The sequence below is a fragment of the Dendropsophus ebraccatus genome, chromosome 4 (genome assembly GCF_027789765.1).
Source record: "Dendropsophus ebraccatus isolate aDenEbr1 chromosome 4, aDenEbr1.pat, whole genome shotgun sequence".
Taxonomy (NCBI): domain Eukaryota; kingdom Metazoa; phylum Chordata; class Amphibia; order Anura; family Hylidae; genus Dendropsophus; species Dendropsophus ebraccatus.
The window spans coordinates 151,404,903-151,425,081 of NC_091457.1; the positions used below are offsets into that span (position 1 = coordinate 151,404,903).

Consider the following 20,179-nt stretch of genomic DNA (forward strand, 5'->3'; position numbering starts at 1 on the left):
TAACCCCTGCCTGGTAGGCATGGGGTTAACATTTTCCAGAGTTTAAGGCAAACCCCTGACAATCTTTTTGAAAGTCAGGGTCGTCTTATACACCCAGTCGCCTTATACGCCCAAAAATATGGTACATAGATTACAAAAAATAATGCAATAGGTAAACCAGGCACCAAGGGGCATCTAGTTAAATGCAGGAATCTCCTATTGATTTCAAAGGGGTTCGTTACTCGAATCGAGTACTTTGTGCAATTTTAAAGGTCTACAGAAATCTTGACAAAATAAATTAAAAACCTAATACTTCTTTTCCCTGAAGAAAAATATACTCTCAAATGCCTATTAGAATAAAATTGTAGAAGTGAATAAATCTCACATTCATTTTCATCTATTTTTGAAGACTTGTTTATATTTTAACAACTTGATTATTAGGTTTTTATGAAAGTCTGAAAATGTTCTGAAAATATTGACCAAATACCATCAATCAGTAATACAAGTGCTGGTTCCAGCCGTGTCCCAGATGCATGATACGTATCAAAAATGTATATGTTATTGACCACATACGGCTTAGAAGATGCCATTCATATACAGTTTTTTTTTTTTTTTTATTACTAGTATTATTTTGTAATTTAAATTGCTGATTTTTTTTTTTTTTTAATGGAAAAACATTGATGTCATGGCTTGATGTTTTTATTTCTAATACTGTATTCTTTATTTGTTTAGGGAGAGGGGTGTGACTGAGAGGTGTTTAATAAATAACAGTCTGCTATGTAACAGAACTGAGAACACGAACACTGCTCGCAGTCATCTGCACAAGTATAAATATTAATTACACAACCGGATAACCGTCACCTATAAATCCATATAACCACCAGACTCAGAAAAAGAATACCGTGTACCTGGCAATTTTAACACTAAGGACAGATCTAGAAAAAGTAATTGCAATACAAGTTGTTGCACTGCTTTTACAGGTCTATAATTTTAAGCTTTTAAGCTTTTATGAGACATAATGCAGTTTATACATCGTTTTCATGCTGACATTTGGTGCTTTTGCTTAAAAAAATGTATGTAAATTTTTGACATTTTTCATTTCTGGTGTTTAGCTGCCTAGTTAGGAAAACATTTGAGTAATATATTGCTTTGTATAATTCTGCATTGCCTTATCTAAAAACTTTTTTTGGTATGTAAATTAGGTTTTATTTATTTTAATTATTATTAAAAGGTGTGGATCTCCAAAAACTGCACTCACCGTCACTGCAGCTGTACATTACTTGAGGGACCACCGGAAGATTTTCCGGAGGGCCACTGAGTGATGTGTAGCTGCAGTGAAATCAGATGTTGGCATTTTTTATGGCTTTGGGCTCCCCAGATGCCTTGGGCCTCAGGCGGCTGCTTGGATTATCCACCACTTGTTACTGCCAAGAAAAGTTTGTCTTAGAAGTTTTGGTGACAGTGTTCAGCAGGGGACCAAAACACACAGTGGTAGGACCCTAGGTTAGCGCGGTGAGGTAAGAATAGGCTTTTATTTTGTACATATGGGCATCAATATAAATATAAAAAAAATTAGTCCATAGTACCCTTTAACTTTACAAGTGATCTTTTGGTTTATTCCCCTCCCGCCGCTGCACAGTAAATTAATGTCCCTTCAGCCTATGCCAGAGGCTGCAGCAATGTTAATTTACGATGAAGGATGACACAGGCGCAGAAGCTGCGCCCATGTAATCCGCAGTGGGTCCTGGCTGTCAGTGATAACTGGGGACTGACCGCAACTGTCAGCATCGGAGGGAGAGAATTCTCTGTCTGATAACCATCGGAGCTCTGTGATGTGATCACAAAGGCCTGATGGTAGCCATGGCGTCCTGGCTACAGAGGCTGATGGGAAACAGGAGGGAGGGAAGGTCGGTAAGTGGTCGCAGTAGGTGCACGACCACTGTCGGCGAGCGGCCACAAGCTCTGCCCTTTCTCCTGCCTTCAAAACAACCTGGGCATTGAGGAATCAATGACCCATCGTCATGAAAGGAATAATGGTCCTATTTCCAACTTACCTAAAAAAAAAAAAAAAACACAGAAAATCTTTCTAGAAAAATAGTCTATGTTGCAAAAAGGGTGTTTTAATGTTATATCCAGCAAGCTTCCGTAGATGTAATAATCAGTGTGTCTTACATAGAAAAAAGAGAGAGGAAAAAATAATGTAGAGGGCTGGAAATAAAAAAAAGGCTAAAAAAAAAGTTACTGAAAGAGTTAATAATCAAATGAAAGCAAGAGAGCTGGAGACGGTGGGTATTATATGTCCTCTATTCTACTGACTCCAGTAGGTTAATTCAATGGCAAAGAAATGTTAAGGGATAAAGTAAATCCCTTCAAGGAGTTTCCCGCTAGGGATAATCCCTACTTGTTAGAAACTTATCTTGACAATCAGCTGATCACAAAGAGCCCCCGGCAGGAGGGATTGTCACACACTTTATTCTTTCCTATATTCCAGTAAAACCTGTGCTCCCACCATAGCAAGTGATCCAAACTACTTAAGTGATATCATTAGGGTAATAGCATTATGATAGTCACAGTTATTTACACAACTCTGCATGGTTCAGATTTATATTACCATGTCCCTTTATTTCTGTTGGAGTTATCCAGCAGGACGCGGACTATATACAACATACAGCTTAGAAGTTTGAGGGAAAAGTTGAACAGCCGAATTCGAAGACCTGAAAGAGAAGGGATATAAAAAAAATAAAAGCCTGTTTATTAGAACTTTGCACAACTTATTCCACATTATATAAGTGAAGTTCAAGCTCACAAACAAGACTTTGTTCACTATCACCAATGTGATAATGATTATGAACAATGCACATATTGAAAAGTTCCCAAAATATTAGCAGGATCGGCCAACAATCTAATACATATGGAGGTATCCTGACTCTTTCTGACTGCAGATCTTGGGGGAGAAAATTGAATATGTTGGTTATCAGTGTGCCTGATTCTTCTGTTTTGAGGGGAAAGCGGTCGCTTCTTAACTTCTTGAAGACCAGAATATATTGGGGACACTTCAGGACTGGGTGATTTTAAATAGGAACTGATGTTTGATGTATGTACTGTGTGTTCCTAACATACTTGTAAACCAGTCAATTTTCGAAAAATGACCAGAAAATCTCCATAGTCTTTTCCCCTACATGCCTTTCTTCACTACAGTCTGTTGTATACTGCCTTTTAGGGGAATTCCGTCTTTAGCAATGAAGACACCGAGAAGGAGCATGGAAAGAGGAACAGGGCTTAACTACTATGTGCAGGAGAAGGCAAAATAGCCTGGGGCCTGTGCCTGCAATTTGTGAGCCCTACATGGTCTCTGAAAGGTAAATCAAGGCTTTCTTCATGGGTGGTAGTGTACTGTAAATCATCTCCAAGTATCATCCCCATCTCCAAGGCCAACTTGTTTATTTCAGTGAAATTTTACCAAAACTAGGTCATGGCATAGAAAGAATTCCTGTCCAAACAAGTGAGGAAAAACTTTAGGGGTACTACTCGAAAAACAGCCCAGTTCTGGTCCTGTTGAATAAGAATTATCCATCCACTGTAGAGGGGACTCTAAGGGGCTCAATAATAGCAGTGAGAGCACTAACATCACTTGTCACCAGTTTACAACTACTTAGTCCCCCCTGCGGACTCGAGAAGGGGAACCCTGAAATCGTTTATGAATTGAGCTATAGGCCCATGCTCCATTCACTCCTTACAGAACACAGTAGACTGCCAAAAAACCACAGTCCATGTAGTAAACTTATTTTAACTACTAATTTGGTTTAAGACTCAGTTTTAATTAACCATTTCACGACCTGGGGTCATTGATTCCTCAATGCCCAGGTTGTTTTAGGACATCAGCTTATGGGATCATAATGGTCCCATAAGTTGATGTCCCTGTTTCTGCCCCCTCCCCGCTGTCCCCTGCTGCTGTAACTATCTTGTAACAGCAGTAGAGGAGATCGGGGAGGGGACAGAGCAAACGCACGCCCAGCCTTCCCTCCCGACCCCCGCCGGCTTCCGTAGCTAGGAAACCGGAAGCATGAGGCTTCCAATTTCCATGGCTACCATCGGGGAATTGCGATCACTTCGCAGAGCCCTGATGGACACCGGACAGAGAATTTTCCCCCTGTAGAGGGAGAATTATCTGTCTGGAGCCCCACAGTATGTAAAGGGTTAACTCACAGCACTGGAGCGTGACTCTGGTGCTGAGAGTTGCGGTGGGTCCCCGGCTATCACTGATCCTGCGCCTGTGTCATCCTGCAATATATATATATATATATATATATATATATATATATATATATATATATATCTTCACTTTTCCGTCTGTGCAGCATTACATATTCTAGTTACACCACATAAATTCACCATTACAATGCACAGTAAGACACAAGAAATATAAGACTTGTTAGGAGAAAATAACTTTGGTGTCTTATCACAAATACAATTCAGAATGGAACATCGCTAAAATCTATTCTTGCATTTACAATGCGGTAAGTAATTTAAAGTGTTTCATGTGAATCGTTGTATGACAATTCTTTCAAGCAAGCGAAGGAACATATTTCTGTAAACCAGGGCAAGAGAAAATTACATTAATAGGGAAAACACACAGAAATAGCCACTTAATGGGGGAAAAGTCTAAAGGCCCTATATCGATTATCAGCCAATATGGCCAATAAACAGCTTGGTGTAATAGGTAGTGTTAAAAGGCAACAATCAGCTTTCAATGCTGTCTTTCACCATGTTGAAAGTAAATTATGCCGATAGCGTTTAATAGGAGCAAGGGCATCAGACTACCGTTCTCTTCTATGTGCTCCCCAGACAATGTGAAGATTGCCCGGGCATTCATGTGTATGTTGAAGATGGGCGACATAACTGTTCTGTTGAAAATGCATAGTCACCTTGGGGCTATGTTCACACTACGTATATTTCCGCTCGTAGTGCGAACCGTGAATATACGCACGTAGTTTTAAGGTTGATGCGTTCGCTTGAAAGTATACGATATACGGCCGCACAGTGCACACTACGCATGAACTTACTACCGGATTGTATACGCCGCCGTGAAAAATGAACAAGACCATTGTTTGTGGATGGAAATTTTTGAACACACGTCTGTGGATTTCCATGCGGTCCTGACTATTTCAGTCAAATTGAACTTGATTTTTTGATCCAAAAGGTTCTGTGAGTTTTATTGGGCTGGGCGAAGATTTCCAAGTAAATGACCTGTTTCAGATCGCTTCGAAACAAGCTAGGGAAGCATAACTGTACTATGTAACTGTCATTTTTCCCACGGCTGTAGCTTCAGCTGCACATGTACGGCGGCGTAAGAACTGCGGACAGAATTGTACGCAGTGTGAACATAGCCTTAAAGGGGTTATCCAGGATTAGAAATTAGAAAAGCCACATCCAAACTGAGAGCAAGAGTGCCACTGTTTATGAAAAAATATGCCACGTGTTTCTAAATTTGGATAACCCCTTTAAGGGTATGTTCACACTGAGTAAAAGCGTCGGAAGTCCGCTGTGGAGCTCACTGCTGTGGAATCCCACCTGCCTGAGTGTCCCACAGTGTCTCTATGGGAGGGCTTGCACTCCTCTGCTCCCATTGACATGTCAATTCTTTGAGTGGAGAGCGGCGGAAGGGCAGGCGTGCGAGCCGTCCCATAGACACACTGTGGGACACTGAGGCAGGCGGGATTCCACAACGGTTACCTTCACCGCAGAATTCTGATGCTTTTACTCAGTGTGAACATATTTTAAGGCTAGAAAAATGAGTTTACTAAGTAGACTGATCAGAATCTCTTCTAGTCTATTACAATTGGGCACAGTGAGCAGCAGCCCAGATGGTCCCAGCAGCCATGTCCATTCTAGAGCTGAGCACATGGAAAAAACGATTAAAGATTAAAGATTAAAGATCTAATCAGCAAAAACGAAAAAATATTGAAAAATACAAATATAATTCTGTATACACCATGATGAATCATAGATACACCATCAGAATTATAGATAGATGCTATAAGCCAGCAACTTCCTAATAGCTCTCACCAATACTCATTTTTATTACATAGCGTAGCTTTGAACTCAAAATACACTAAGTTGATTTTCAGAGAAAAGTATTAGATTTTTTTTTTTTTTTATTGTTTATGGTTAAAAAAAAAAAGAAGACGCCATTTCAGTTTATTATTTTCTCCATAGGACTCGGCGCTCATTCATAAATCACAGCTGAAAAGGAGTGTATGCTATCAACACAGAAGAGATCAGGGAAATCAATCTTCTATGTCGCTTTGTGCGTTTGAGCAATTTATATGATAACGTGTGAGTTTTCCTTTTGTACTTTTGCATCGATGAAAATGAAACTAATGTACGCAAATCTAGATGTCAAAAGTCGTGAAAACTGTGAGGCTACAAAGGCAAAGGCTACTACCAGTTATTGTGCCAGTTATAATTAATTTCTATGGAGCCACAAAGACTTTAAAGTGTACTTGTCGTTTAAATTTTTTTGCAGAAATCAATAATAAAGTTGATTTTAATAAACTTTGTAATTGGGTTTATTAGCCGAAAAATGCATTTTTATCATGAAAAAACAGTTTGAAGCTCTCCCCCCTGTCTTCATGGTTGTCTATGGAGAGGGGAGGGGTGGAGGGAGATGAGGCACCAAAACAGGACAACAAAGAGTTAATTTACAGCTACATCACCGGGCTATCTCCTCTGAAGTCAGCACTGACCTCTCTGACCTCTAAATACCGGCTTTGACACAGCTCCCACTGTGTAATCCTTTGTTCTCTGCTCTCTGCTGCAGACTAATCTCCCTCCTCCCACCTTCCCCCTCTCCTCTCCATAGGTTACACAGGGCTTGACTGATGTAAAGGAGTCGATATTTCCTGATAATGAGCAGTGAATGAGAGAGAGGAGGGAGGTGTGTGTGGGGGGGAGGGGAGTATTTTCGAATGCAGATAATGGCAGATTTGCCTAATAAACCCAATTACAAAGTTTCTTAAAATCGCCCGTACTATTCATTTCTGGAAAAAAAAAAAGAAAAGAAAAAAAGAAAGTGACACTTTAAGTGCTCTTTCCATCGCTCCATGGGAATAAATAGAGCATGCGGGTCATGTGCCGTACCCACGTCTCTATTCATATTACATAAGCCGGGGCCTGATACAAAGATCGGCTGGGTGGGTGGGGATGGGGTACAAAGGTCGGACCTCCGCAATCTCCTTTTTTCCCTCCCTTCTGGTGATCTAGATGGTACCCCAACTCTTTCCTGGTGACATATCACTGGCAGACACCGCCATGGCCTTACCCATCCCTAGTGTTGGCTGGTGCATGCTTCCTTCTTTCTGCATGCTGTCTATGCTGATATTTCCACTGCTGACTGTGTACTTATCAGCTGCTGTATGTTCTGCAGGCGGTGGTGTATTCTTTCCAGTCTGACACAATGCTCTTTGCTGCCACCTCTCTTCATGTCAGGAACTGTCCAGAGCAGTAGCAAATCCCCATAGAAAACCTCTCTTACTCTGGACAGTTCCTGACATGGACAGAGGTGGCAGCAGAGAGTGCTGTGTCAGACTGGAAAGAATACACCACTTCCTGCAGGACATATAGCAGCTGATAAGTACTCGAAGACTTAAGGTTTCTAAACAGAAGTAAATTACAAATCTGTATAACTTTTTGACAACAGCTGATTTGAAAAAGATTTTTTTTTTACACCGGAGTGCTCCACAACATTCCCAACTCCATGTTCTCGCTCTCTCTCTTTACATATACAGGCTCATGGAAATGTACAGTATAAAGTATATACAGTAATATACAAATGTATCAATGTATTGGGTGAGAGGCCAGCAGCAGAACACGTGCTATGTATTATTTTCATACACACTGTTGAAATGCATGCAGTATTTGTTGTTTGGGATCGCCCCTTTGAGGATTTTTCCATTAGAATTCCATATCGGCTTCCTCACAATCCGAGAACAGACATGGAGCGAGCAAGCAAGCATGCTTGTTGACCTACTAGAAGATGATATCATTGAATCAACAAAGTTAATCACTCCCGGGTTATCTCCTTAAAGGGAATGTGTCACATATATTTTCTTTTCCTGATTAGAATCAGATACGAAAACTTGTTCTTTTATTCTAATCTTTTTCTATTTTCTGACTTTAATCTTTATTTATTTTACTATTTGTACATTGTTATTGGAGCTGCCATCTTGCCTGAGCTATTTTTAACAAAAAAAAAATATTTTTAAAACACAGTAGGAGTGGAGTGTGACCATTCACTGATCCCAGTAAGTTAATATATCTCAATAGGAGTTTACAGTTCCCAGTAAGTGAATAATATGGACTGTGTCTTCACTGGTCCCAGTGAATTCCTATAGGAACCTTATTACTTGGTAAACTGGACACTTGGTTGGCAGCTACAGCTAAAAATCTCCCACAGTCAGCCTTCATATCCTCTCCTCTCTGTCCCTATACCGTTCTGTTAGTCTCTCCCTGCTCTGCTCTAACTGCCTGCTGCCATCCTGCTCTCTCCTGCTCACACAGCCGACTGGCCACCTCCATTACCGAACCGCCTTATATAGAGGGGGAGGGGAAGGAGAAGGGGAAGAAGCTGACATCGTCCTGCAGCAGATTGGATGGGCACTTGGGATTATGGTTAATCCCTTTCTCCCGCCCAGTGACGCTCCAGACAGCATGTGCGGCGGCCATTTTTATTGATTTTTTTTTTTTCAAATTTACTTAACAAATGGGCAGGAATTCACTTTGCAGAACAAAGTGAATTGACGGCCCAATTCACATCGAATCTTAGAAGTTATATAGATTTGTAATTTACTCCTATATAAAAAAATCTCATGTCTTCCAGTACTGTGTGTCCTGCAGGAAGTGATGTATTCTTTCCAGATTTGCTTCGCTCATCTCTATATTTAAACAATTTTTTAATGACACATTCCCTTTAACCCCTTAACGACAAAGGGCGTATTTTTACGGCCTATTGCCGGTAAGGGTGTTCAGAGCGGGGTCCCCTGCTCGGCACTCGTTTACTTCCGGCTGCAGTAGCCGGAAGTAAACAAGTGCCTGTCTCATGGATCTCTGCAGCATAGCAAAAAAATCCCAAAGTGCAAAATTGCACATTTTTGGTCGCATTAAATCCAGAAAAATTGTAATAAAAAGCGATCAAAAAGTCGTATATGCGCAATCAAGGTACCGATAGAAAGTAAACATCATGGCGCAAAAAATGACACCTCACACAGCCCCGTAGACCAAAGGATAAAAGAGATATAGGCCTGGGAATGGAGCGGTTTTAAGTTGTTGACAATGGTTTGAATTTTTTACAGGCCATCAGATACAATATAAGTTATACATGTTGTATATCGTTTTAATCGTAACGACTTGAGGAACATATATAACAAGTCAGTTTTACCCCAGGGCGAATGGCGTAAAAACACATTTCCCCCAATAAACAAAATGCAGGTTTTTTTTTTTCAATTTCACCACACATTTATTTTGTTTCTGGTTTCGGAGTGTACTTTATGCAAAAATTCAGCCTGTCATTGCAAAGTACAATTAGTGACGCAAAAAATAAGGGCTCATGTGGGTTTCTAGGTGGAAAAATGCAAGTGCTATGGCCTTTTAAGCACAAGGAGGAAAAAACGAAAAAGGAAAAATCGAAATTGGCTCTGTCTTTAAGGGGTTAACCCCTTAACGACACAGGGCGTATATTCATGCCCTGTGGTCGCCTCGGGGAGTTCAGAAGGGGGGCCGCGTGGCGACCCCACTCTGAACCGCCGCAGTCCCAGGTGCCACATAGAGCCCGGGACCGCGGCTATTAGCGGGCACGGTCCGATCGCCATGCCCGCTAATAAAGTAATCAGATGCAGCTGTAAAAGTTGACAGCTGCATCTGATTACTTATGCAGCCCGATCCCTGATGGTCAAGGGGTGAAGATCTCCCCCCCCCAGGACGTTGTACTGGAGGAGCAATCACCGTGTCTGCTGCCGGCCGGGGTCTGCGCCGTAATGGCGCTGATCCTGACTCGGCACTCTGTTGCTTCTATGCTATATTACTATTACTATATACAGCATAGATCAATGAGAGATCAGAGTGCTTATACTAAAAGTCCCCTAGGGGGGCTTCTAGTATAAGTGTTAGAGTAAAAAAAAAGTGTTAATATTAGTAAAAAAAAACCTCCCCTAATAAAAGTTTGAATCACCCCCCTTTTCCCATGTTACAAATAAAAATAAATAAATAAACATTTTTGGTATCGCCGCATGCGTAATCGCCCAAACTATTAATTTATCACATTCCTGATCTCTCACGGTAAACGGCGTAAGCGCAAAAAAAAATCCCAAAGTGCAAATTTGCACATTTTTTTGGTCGCATCAAATCCAGAAAAATTGTAATAAAAAGCAATAAAAAAGTTGCATATGCGCCATCAAGGTACCGATAGAAAGATCACATCATGGTGCAAAAAATGACACCTCACACAACCCCATAGACCAAAGGATAAAAGTGCTATAAGCCTGAGAATAGAGGAACATATATTTGTTAACAATGGTTTGAATTTTTTACAAGCCATCACATAATATAAAAGTTATTCATGTTACGTATCATTTTACTCTAAACGACTTGAGGAACATATATAACAAGTCATTTTTACCCCAGGGCGAACGACGCAAAAACACATACCCCCCAAATAAACACAATGCGTTTTGTTTTTTGTTTTCAATGAGGAAAACGAGTTGGCAGAAGAGGTGGTGCATTCTATTCCTTGGTTCACAGTGATCTCTGTCCATTATAAGTCTACAGGCCTTGACAAATATGAATGACAGTGGCAAAATGCTGCCTCTGATTGTTGAGGCTACCAGTAGTGAGACCCCGATTGATAAAAAATTGTTTACATGTCTCATAACAATATAGTTTTTATTTATTTATTTATTTTTATTATGACAAAAATTTTTGCCGTGTAAATTTTTGTTGTTCTGTTCAGTGATGAATGTTGAATGGCTTCCTCAATATAGATCAGTCATGTCAAACACTGTCCTGTGGGGACATTATATTTGACCCACCAGGGAGTTCAGAGTTTGAATTACCTGGCCTGCCATCGCATTAGATTATAATGTGGGAGGTCCAGAAAGCCGCTCAGACCGCCCATATTATAATCTTGTAGGCCACAGGCCACACGTACTGCTCTGAGCACCCCCCGCAGCCTCTGGGGCCACAGAAAAGGGTGATTCCAAACTAATGGGACAACCTGTAACCCCGGGGTGGCCCCCCAAACCCACCCTATCCCTGGATACAGCCCCTCATACTTACATGAGAAGATCAGTGGAAAGCCATAGCGGGACCGGCAGGATGGGGTAAGTAGGGGGGGGGCTGTATCCAGGGGTAGGGTGGGTTCGCGGATTCCGTCCACTGGTGAAAGGTTCCCTTTAACAACTATTCTAGGTGCCGGTTACTATATAAGACTATTGGGGAGGGCTGGCTATTATGAGACTACGGGGAGGGCTGGCTACTATATGAGACTACAGGGGAGGGCTGGCTACTATATAAGAGACTATGGGGAGGACTCACTACTATATAAGAGACTATGGGGGAGGGCTGGCTACTATGAGACTACGGGGAGGGCTGGCTACTATATGAAACTACAGGGGAGGGCTGGCTACTATATAAGATTACATGTGTTGGGGTTTAATCATATCTTATAGCAATTTTTTATGCCATTTATCATAGTGCACAGCACTGGGAGACGCACACCACTGACCAGGGCTATTTTGGCCCACTGTGTATTTGAGTTTGAGACCCCTGCTATAGATTATACTATAACACTGTTATACAAATGTTTTATATCATTAGATGTTCACATGCACTTTTCATAGTCAATATTAGTCATTGTAGCTGCTTTAGTTTCCTATAAGAAACCTGCAGTAGATTTTTCTCTGCGGGATTATAACCATTGAGTTTCGATGCTTGAGATTGTTATTCTTTTTCTGGTAGCACAGCCCAGGCTTCATGTTTGCTCAATCTTTTTAGAGTGATTCATAAAAACAAACTCTCAGAGATGCTGCTGTATGTTCAGCTGTTAAGGTTGAGATTTTTATGAAAACATCTCTTTACTAGCCCACGGAGTTGGCCGACCTCCATACTAGTAACTTTGGAAATTTGGAGTTTTCTCATCTCTTTCACTTTCCAATTAGATGAAATATTACTGGAGAAAAACAGGTTTGTACTGTGTCCGTGAAAAAAAAAAAAAAAAAGAAAACTGGCATTTTGTCTAGACACATGCCAACACTTATGTTCTGGTGAACACTAAAGCTAAATTTATCTGTTTTGTGGCAACATGCTAGATTTGACTGTGATGTTTTTGTCTCTTCTTGGCAATTCTTGGCATAGTTTTAGCCAGCAATTTCTTTCCGATTTAGTTAAAACTAAAAAAAAAAAAAAAGCAACAAAGGGTCAAAAAGAAATATGGTACTACAACAAAGAAAGTGATTGAAACCAGAGTTCTCATTCTCAGAACATGTGATAATACGAGGATTTCCATAGTATTGTACAGGTTATATCACTATTAATAAGTGTATCACCACTGATGTCCTTTGTATGAGATGTCCTCAGATCATGACCTGTTGGGGTCCTAGAGTCGGGAAATACTGATCATAACAAACCCAGCACAAAATTAGATACCGATTGGTGGGTGTTCTACCACTGGTGAAATGTCCTAGGACCCCTGTATCAGTGGGTGTCCCAGTTATTGGATCACCACTGATCACCAATTTTGTGGAAGAGGATTAGATAATGAGATAGGAATATTACTTTAAAAAAACTACTGTAGATAACACTAATTATCATGGCAACGCTGCCTGCCCTATGGTGGGATATGTAATGCAGTCAGTTATTTAACCCCTTAAAGTCAAAGCCAATTTTAGTTTTGCTTTTTCCACTTTATGTTTAAAAGGCCATAGCGCTTGCATTTTTTCACCTAGAGACCAATATGAGCACTTATTTTTTGCTAAGCCAATTGTACTTTGCAATGACAGACTTTATTTTTCCATGAAATATGCCGCGAAACCAGAAAAAAAATCATTTGCACTGTCAAATTGAAAAAAGGAATTTGTTTTGCGTTTACGCCGTTCGCCCTATGGTAAAACTGACATGTTATCTATGTTTCTTACATCAGTACGATTAAAACGATATGTAGCTTGCATAACTTTCATATTATTTGATGGCTTTTAAAAAATTAAAACCTTTAAAAAAAGAACTAAATGTGTTTAAAATTGCTCTATTCCCATTCTTATAACGCTTTTATTTTTTGGTCTATGGGGCTGTATCAGGTGTCATTTTTTGCGCCATGATGACACAATGATGCGCCGTGTACTTTCAATCGGTACCTTGTTTGCACATATGCAACTTTTTATTACATTTTTTTCTGAATATAATGCGGCCAAAAATGCACAATTTTGCACTTTAGAACTTTTTTGCGCCTACGTTGTTTACCGTGCGAGATCAGGAATGTGATAAATTTATAGCTTGGGAGATTACGCACGTGCCACTACCAAATATGTTTGTTTATGTGTTTATTTATTTATATTTATAAAATGGGAAAAGGGGGGTAATTTGGACTTTTATTAGGGGAGGGGATTTTTTTTTATTGATAAAAACACTTTTTTACTTTAACTAAAGGTCCCCATGGGGGACTTCTATATACACAGTATTAATCTCTCATAGAGATCGATACTGTGTACAGTATATACACAGCAATGATCCATTAGATTGGTGATGCATTACTTTTGCCCGCTGCAGGCTACAGCAATGTATTGCCAAGCCGGGCTCAGCATCAGTGCGGGACCCGCGCCGGCTAATAGAGGCGCTCCCTGGCTGCAGATACGTACCAGGTACGTCATGGGGCGCTAAGGGGTTAAAGGGGTTTCCTCATCACAACAACTACATCTAAAACAGTATGTCATGAAATTTAGCAATTGGTTTTATTTACCTTATTAGCTGTCTCTCCCTGCTAGGCACTCTCAGCTGTCTGTCATATTTACAGCTGTTTTATAGGTTCCCGACCATCTTTTTGTATTATCAGCGGTGGCCGGCCTGATGACTCCCTCCCTCCCTCACAGCTCTGTGTGTACTGGCTCTCCTGCCCAGTGACCTTATCTGCAGTAATACATCATTATAGACCACCACTCCTACCCCCATGGAACTGTCATGATTGGACCTGGCATAGCAGAGCTGAAGTGTTGTCTCTGTTGACAAGTTTTCCAGGTGCTTAGTCAAGACCTTCTATCAGGAAGGATCAACCAAGCCAAGGATGGTCTCTAGTCAAGGAAACCACCCAAGCAAGGTAGCCATCCACTTACAGCTGTTTAGAGGTGTTTGCCCCTCATCAGTGTCAAGTAGGACTCTGGCTAGGTGGGAATAAAGTCTAGTAAGTGTATTCGAGAGAATGATGGTTGACCTCAGGAAGATCAACCGGCATTCTTTTGCATGCACTAGGATTTGCTCCCACTAGGCCAGAATCCTACTTGGCTTGGTTGCTCCTTCCCGGTAGAAGTTCTGATTGAAGTTTAGATTGCAGCCGGTTTTAAGGTTGCCATATACTTTAGACTTTAGTCCGCCAAACCTGCCATTCACAGTGGATATGGCCATCAATCTACACTTCTCTAGAAAATGTTCCTGTTTTCCTGGCATCCTTTCTACTCCAACAACAACAGGATTTCTTATGAAGTCATTAAGTTATCAATGGATATTATGGCAACAAGCCAAGAGCGGAAACACTAAGCTTTGCCGTTTAAGTGCCAAGAAACTGATCGTTTCCTTTGTCCATCATATAAATCATGTAAATTATCAGGATATTAAACTACTGACACAAATATTTGTCAGACGAGACAAATGACCGGTGGTGTTTACTTAGAGAGGACAGAAAGAAAAGGGTTAAGGTCACCATTTAGTTAAAATAACACGTGGTCTTTTACACGACGTCTTAAACATGCAGATGTCCTTTAATGAGATTTACCGCATTACATTTTCTGCCGGTATGTGCGGCTGCATTTGGTCAGAATTTTGATGGCTACTTAATAAAACTCACAGAAGGTCGGCTTGTGCTATAAAACCTCATAAACAATCATTACGATTTACTAAGGGAGATGTTTGTATCGTTTCTATTTTATGGTTCCATCATATTCTTGGTCATTATACCATAATCATTAAACTTGCTAAAGTATACGGATAAAGGAAATGATAGGGAGCAAAAACGGGAAACTGAGAAGCGATTTCTCAATCTTTTGATATGATGAGACTGGAAAAGGTAGGTTTTATGTACTGTGTTTGTTGCGTATTAATTTACACAATTGCATCAAATTTTACATAAAACTCTACAGAGGAGTTTAAAAAGTGTGTATTACAGCGTGTTAATTGTATGGACTATCTTATTGAATTTTACTGTGTTACAACTTTTATTTTGCTATCACTTGTTTATGATATATGAAGTTAAATTCTTATAAAAAAAAAATCTTATATATCCATTTAAGTAAAATACCCTAGAGGATTTGTTACTTTTCTTTTTCCATACTATACAACTGTGTACAAAATTTCCCACAATCCCCTTTGCTTGCATTTACAGTGAAGACCAACTGTCAACACTAATGGGACAGAATAGGGGGGTGACACACCTTAGTGGATGCCCACAGGCAGGTCATAACCAAGGGTAAGAGGTCTCAAAACAATGCAGGCACATGGGGGATTAGTAAGGGTTAGTGTTGAATGAGCATGCTTGGTGAGCATAGTGTTCAATCAAACATCAGGGTAAAGGTGGCCATACACCTTGAATAACTGACGCCCGGAGTTCTAATGTGTATACAAAAAAAAAAAAATGTAATACGTTAACCAGGCACCTTCCACTTTGCTTGAGTCTTCCATTGTATTCAATGAAGCTCAATAGTCAAGTTAAGCACTCAAGCATTAGAAAATTTCTGACTCATGTAACGAGGACTCAAGCATTTTAGTACTTACTTAAAGGGGTTCTCCAGCGAAAAGATTTTTCCCAGTAATTGAAACACATTACAAAGTTATATAACTTTGTAATATGCTTCAATCACCTATCTGCCCACCCCCCTTCCCTATCTATTCCCCCCTCAACCCCCCACCAGGAAGTAAAGTAAACTTCAACAGTCCAGTAAGAGCATCAGGTGCACCAGGGCACCCATTAGGAGCACGGCCTGCTGCCATTATGCTGATCCGATTCTATCTGATCCCTTTCTAAAGATAATGAAAGGAGCATGCTTTAGGCAAGATTGACACTATGGGGGGGGGGGGCAGTGCTCCTAATGGGTGCCCCAGTTCTCCTATCAGTATTACCAGACCAGGCAGCAAACTATTAACTGCAACGGGACATCGCCGTCTGCAGTCTCCTGTTAGATTTGTATAACCTGCTAAGAGTTCTTCTTTAAACTGGACATTTTTTAAAGTACTTGCACATTTGAAGTATTTTTTATTTAGAATAAAGTAATCATTTATTTTCATGGGAGATCTCCTTTAAATACTTCTTATTCCCTTTAAAGGGGTTATCCAGGATAAGAAAACCATAGTTACTTTCGTCCAAATACATGGACACGCAGTTTGTGTATAGTATTGCTGCTCAGTTCCATTGAAGTGACTGGAGTCGCAATATCACACACAACCTGAAGACAAGAGTGGCGCTAAATAACCCTTCGAGTTTTCTCTATTGCATAATAAACATTAGTCTTTATTCTGCATTGAAAGTTTGTATACAAGCTACACAATCCTCTCGACAGGGGTGAAGCTAGGATTTACGGGGCCCCATAGCAAAAAGTTTTAAGGGACCCCCTCCTCTATGCACAACACAAAGCACTGTGCATATATATCAGAGGAGATCTCTTTGTCTTCAGCTTGTAAACCTTTTATTTTGTGTTGCAGCATGTAAGTAAACTGGGTAACTGGGTAACTTACACAATGCAGTACATAAGGTGTTAAGCAGAAGGACACATGCTCTTACCTTCTCCACTGGGCCCCCCTCCTGCACGGGCCCCATAGCAACTGCCTACGCTGCCTCTATGGTAGCTACGCCACTGCCTCTAGACTAGAAGATTCATTTTCCTATCCCTTATCCTGCTCAGTAGCTAGAACATTTATTTTTTAATTATTACCTTTATCATTACGGGACGCAGCTTTACACAGTAACAATTTTTTCTCAAAGGTCATTCCAGACTTACTTGATCTTTGGTTTTTAATGAAGAAAAGTTTCAGCCGCTCTTTAAACGTGTTTTCGTTTACATAGAATTCTACTTGAACTCTGTAAAGAAAGCAAAGATTACAAGATGTTAATGTGAAGCCTGGTGGGAAACATATGGCATTATGGAACAGATTTCTTACAATTTTCTTAGATTTTTCAGCACATTTACTAAAATATATGTGATGATGATAAGTGCAATCTCTATGGCTGCTATAGAAGCCGGGAGTGCTGGGGGCTCAGCTTTTAAAGCAATATAACTTATATGCATAAAACATCACACATATCCAGAGGTGGTGCATAGCACAAATGCAATAGCTTGTAGGCAAAGTCCAGTGATGAAGTCACTTTTTGGCTTAGGCCCTGTTCACACAGAGCAAGAGGAGCGGAATTCCACAGCAGAATTGCCCGCCGCGGAATTCCATTAGCCTCTGTGTCACAATGACACTATATAGGAGGCGCACGCGCTGCATCTCTCAGCGCTGAAGAATGAACATGTTAATTCTTCAGCGCGGAGAGACCCTGAGCGATGATGGGTGCACGCCTCCCATTATGACATGGAAGCTAACGGCATTCCGCTGCGAAATTCCGCCCCCTTTTGCTTTTTTTTTTTTTTTTTTTTTTACTTTTCTCTGTAATGACATGAAAATTAATCGGCAGCAGAGAGCAGAGAACAAAGGATTACAAAGGATTGTGTGAATGCTGGTATTCAAAGGTCAGAGAGGTCAGTGCTGACTTCAGAGGAGATAGCCCGGAGATGTAGCGGTAAATTAACTCTTTGTTGTCCTGTTTTGGTGCCTCATCTCCTTCCACCCCCACCCTCTCCATAGACATCCATGAAGACGGGGGGAGAGCTTTAAACTGCTTTTTCATGATGAAAATACATTTTTCGGCTAATAGACCCAATTACAAAGTTTCTTAAAATCACCTGGACTATTGATTTTTGGAAAATAAATAAAAAAATAATGATAGTGACACTTTAACACATAGGCCCATATGTACTTAAACATTCAATATGCAAACAGTGGACAATCAGATGCACCAAATTTATCAATGTGGGCAGGCTGTTTGATAAATCTGTAGAATTTAAGGACAGTCTATTTTAAGTAGAGAGTGGGATGGCCGGGGCAGATTGGTGCAGTAGTAGTATTGGTGGTGTATTCTTTGCAGTCTGACACAGTACTCTCTGCTGCCACCTCTTTTAATGTTAGGAACTGTCCAGAGCAGTAGCAAATACCCATTGAAAACCGCTCCTGCTCTGAACTGTTCCTGACATGGACAGAGGTGGCAGCAGAGAGCACTGTGTCAGACTGAAAAGAATACACTATTTCCTGCAGGACATACAGCAGCTGATAAGTACTGGAAGACTAGAGATTTTTAAACAGAAGTTATTTAGAAATCTGTATAACTTTCTGATAAAAAAAAATACAAAAGACTTTTTTTCCCCTATAAATAAGTTCACAGAGGGCCTGAATGCAGGGATTTATTCTGGTTGCCATATTGGAGTCAGGAAGAAATGTTTTCTCCCTGAGGCAATTGGCATCTGCCTCCTGAGGTTTCTTGCCTTCCCCTTTCTTAACACAGTGGGGTACAGTTTGAACCTAATGGACACTTGTCTTTTTTATCATTTTTATTAACTATTACAATAGTGCCTGGAATAAACTAAAGGAGAAGTCTGGTGGCGGTGGTGGTGGTGGGAGTTATTTTTGGCTGGGGGAACATAATAAGGAAGGTATATTTACCTGTCCTGGTGCCCGCCACAGTCACTGATTGGCTGAGCGGGCTAAATCCCACCTGTTTGTGACTAGAGATGAGTGAACTTTTCGGACTTTTGGTCCGAAAGCAGTTTGCTCTATCGTGATGAATGTGATCCCGGGTGCATAGTTGTGATCCTGGGAATATGTGGCCAGGATACTCCGGGGAATGGACGGACCAAAAGTCCAGAAAGTTCGCTCATCTCTATTTGTGACGTGTCAGCCGAGTCGTGACGCACCCAAAGCTGGGAGAAAAGGACATCCGGCGGGAGAAGGGGGCCTGGTGATTTGGCAAGACGCGGGCACGGGGCCGGTAAGCATACTCTCTTTTATATGTTCCCCCCACCATCTGTCAGTAATGGGATTTTTTCTTCCCCTTTGGCTGGGGTTCTTCTTTAAATTTTCCTCTTTTTGAGTAAATACCAAAATTTGGATCTGGTGAAAACGTTCTCAATTCTTTAATTTGCAATAGAAGATAACATTCTATTTTTTACCTCCTTATCATCTATGAGTTAATGCAACAAATTTTTTCATTCCCCTAAACACGAGACTCGGATTAAGACCGACACTATAAAGCACCATACTAACGGAGGCACACAGGCTGAATGCACTGCCATACAACCTACAGCCCTGTACAGGGCTCCGTTATGTTTTTCAGCCCTTACTGACCAAAGTGAGCATAGATCCAGCATTGTAAAACATCAGATAAAACACGTAGGTAAATTGTTTACCGTCTATGTTATAACCCTCCATACGCTCCATCTAACTAATCTCCCGTTTCTGTAAACAAGTGTTGAGTCACGCATAAAATGTAATCATATGGTTAACGGAGCCGTAAGTAAGGGGAGATCTGCTCTGCGCTACGAGCCCTCGGTGCTCTGTGATTTCCTCCTAAGTGCGGATTAGAGCTGATGAAAACGCTCACCTTTCCTTCTTATCACCTGCCACGTTACTTTCCCCGAGTCAGCTACGATTATGAAAAAGACCTGTCTAATGCCCACAGGGATGAATAAAACATTGGAAGCAATAATCTTTGAGATGGAAAAATAATGAAATATTGGCAGTTTCTCGCATAGTTAAGGCCAATATTTCCACTCGTAATGGTTAAAGGAAAAAAAAAAAAAACTGCCTGCGAGCAAACCATGCTACTTAGTACAAAGTGGCTGGCAGCGGAAGAAACAAGTGG

At 40.8% G+C, this 20,179-nt stretch overlaps 1 protein-coding gene across 5 annotated transcripts in view; it reads right to left on the bottom strand.

Moving 5' to 3' along the window:
• The window catches only part of KCNT2 (potassium sodium-activated channel subfamily T member 2), a 389,104-nt gene that overhangs the window by 221,760 nt on the left and 147,165 nt on the right, over window positions 1-20,179 (bottom strand). For all 5 annotated transcript variants that reach the window (XM_069968986.1, XM_069968985.1, XM_069968983.1 and 2 more), the window contains exons 2-3: window positions 17,223-17,302; window positions 2,591-2,693 (exon numbers count right to left, since the gene is read on the bottom strand). In XM_069968986.1, coding sequence (XP_069825087.1) covers window positions 2,591-2,693; window positions 17,223-17,302 — 183 coding nt within the window. The remainder of the gene's footprint in view (window positions 1-2,590; window positions 2,694-17,222; window positions 17,303-20,179) is intronic.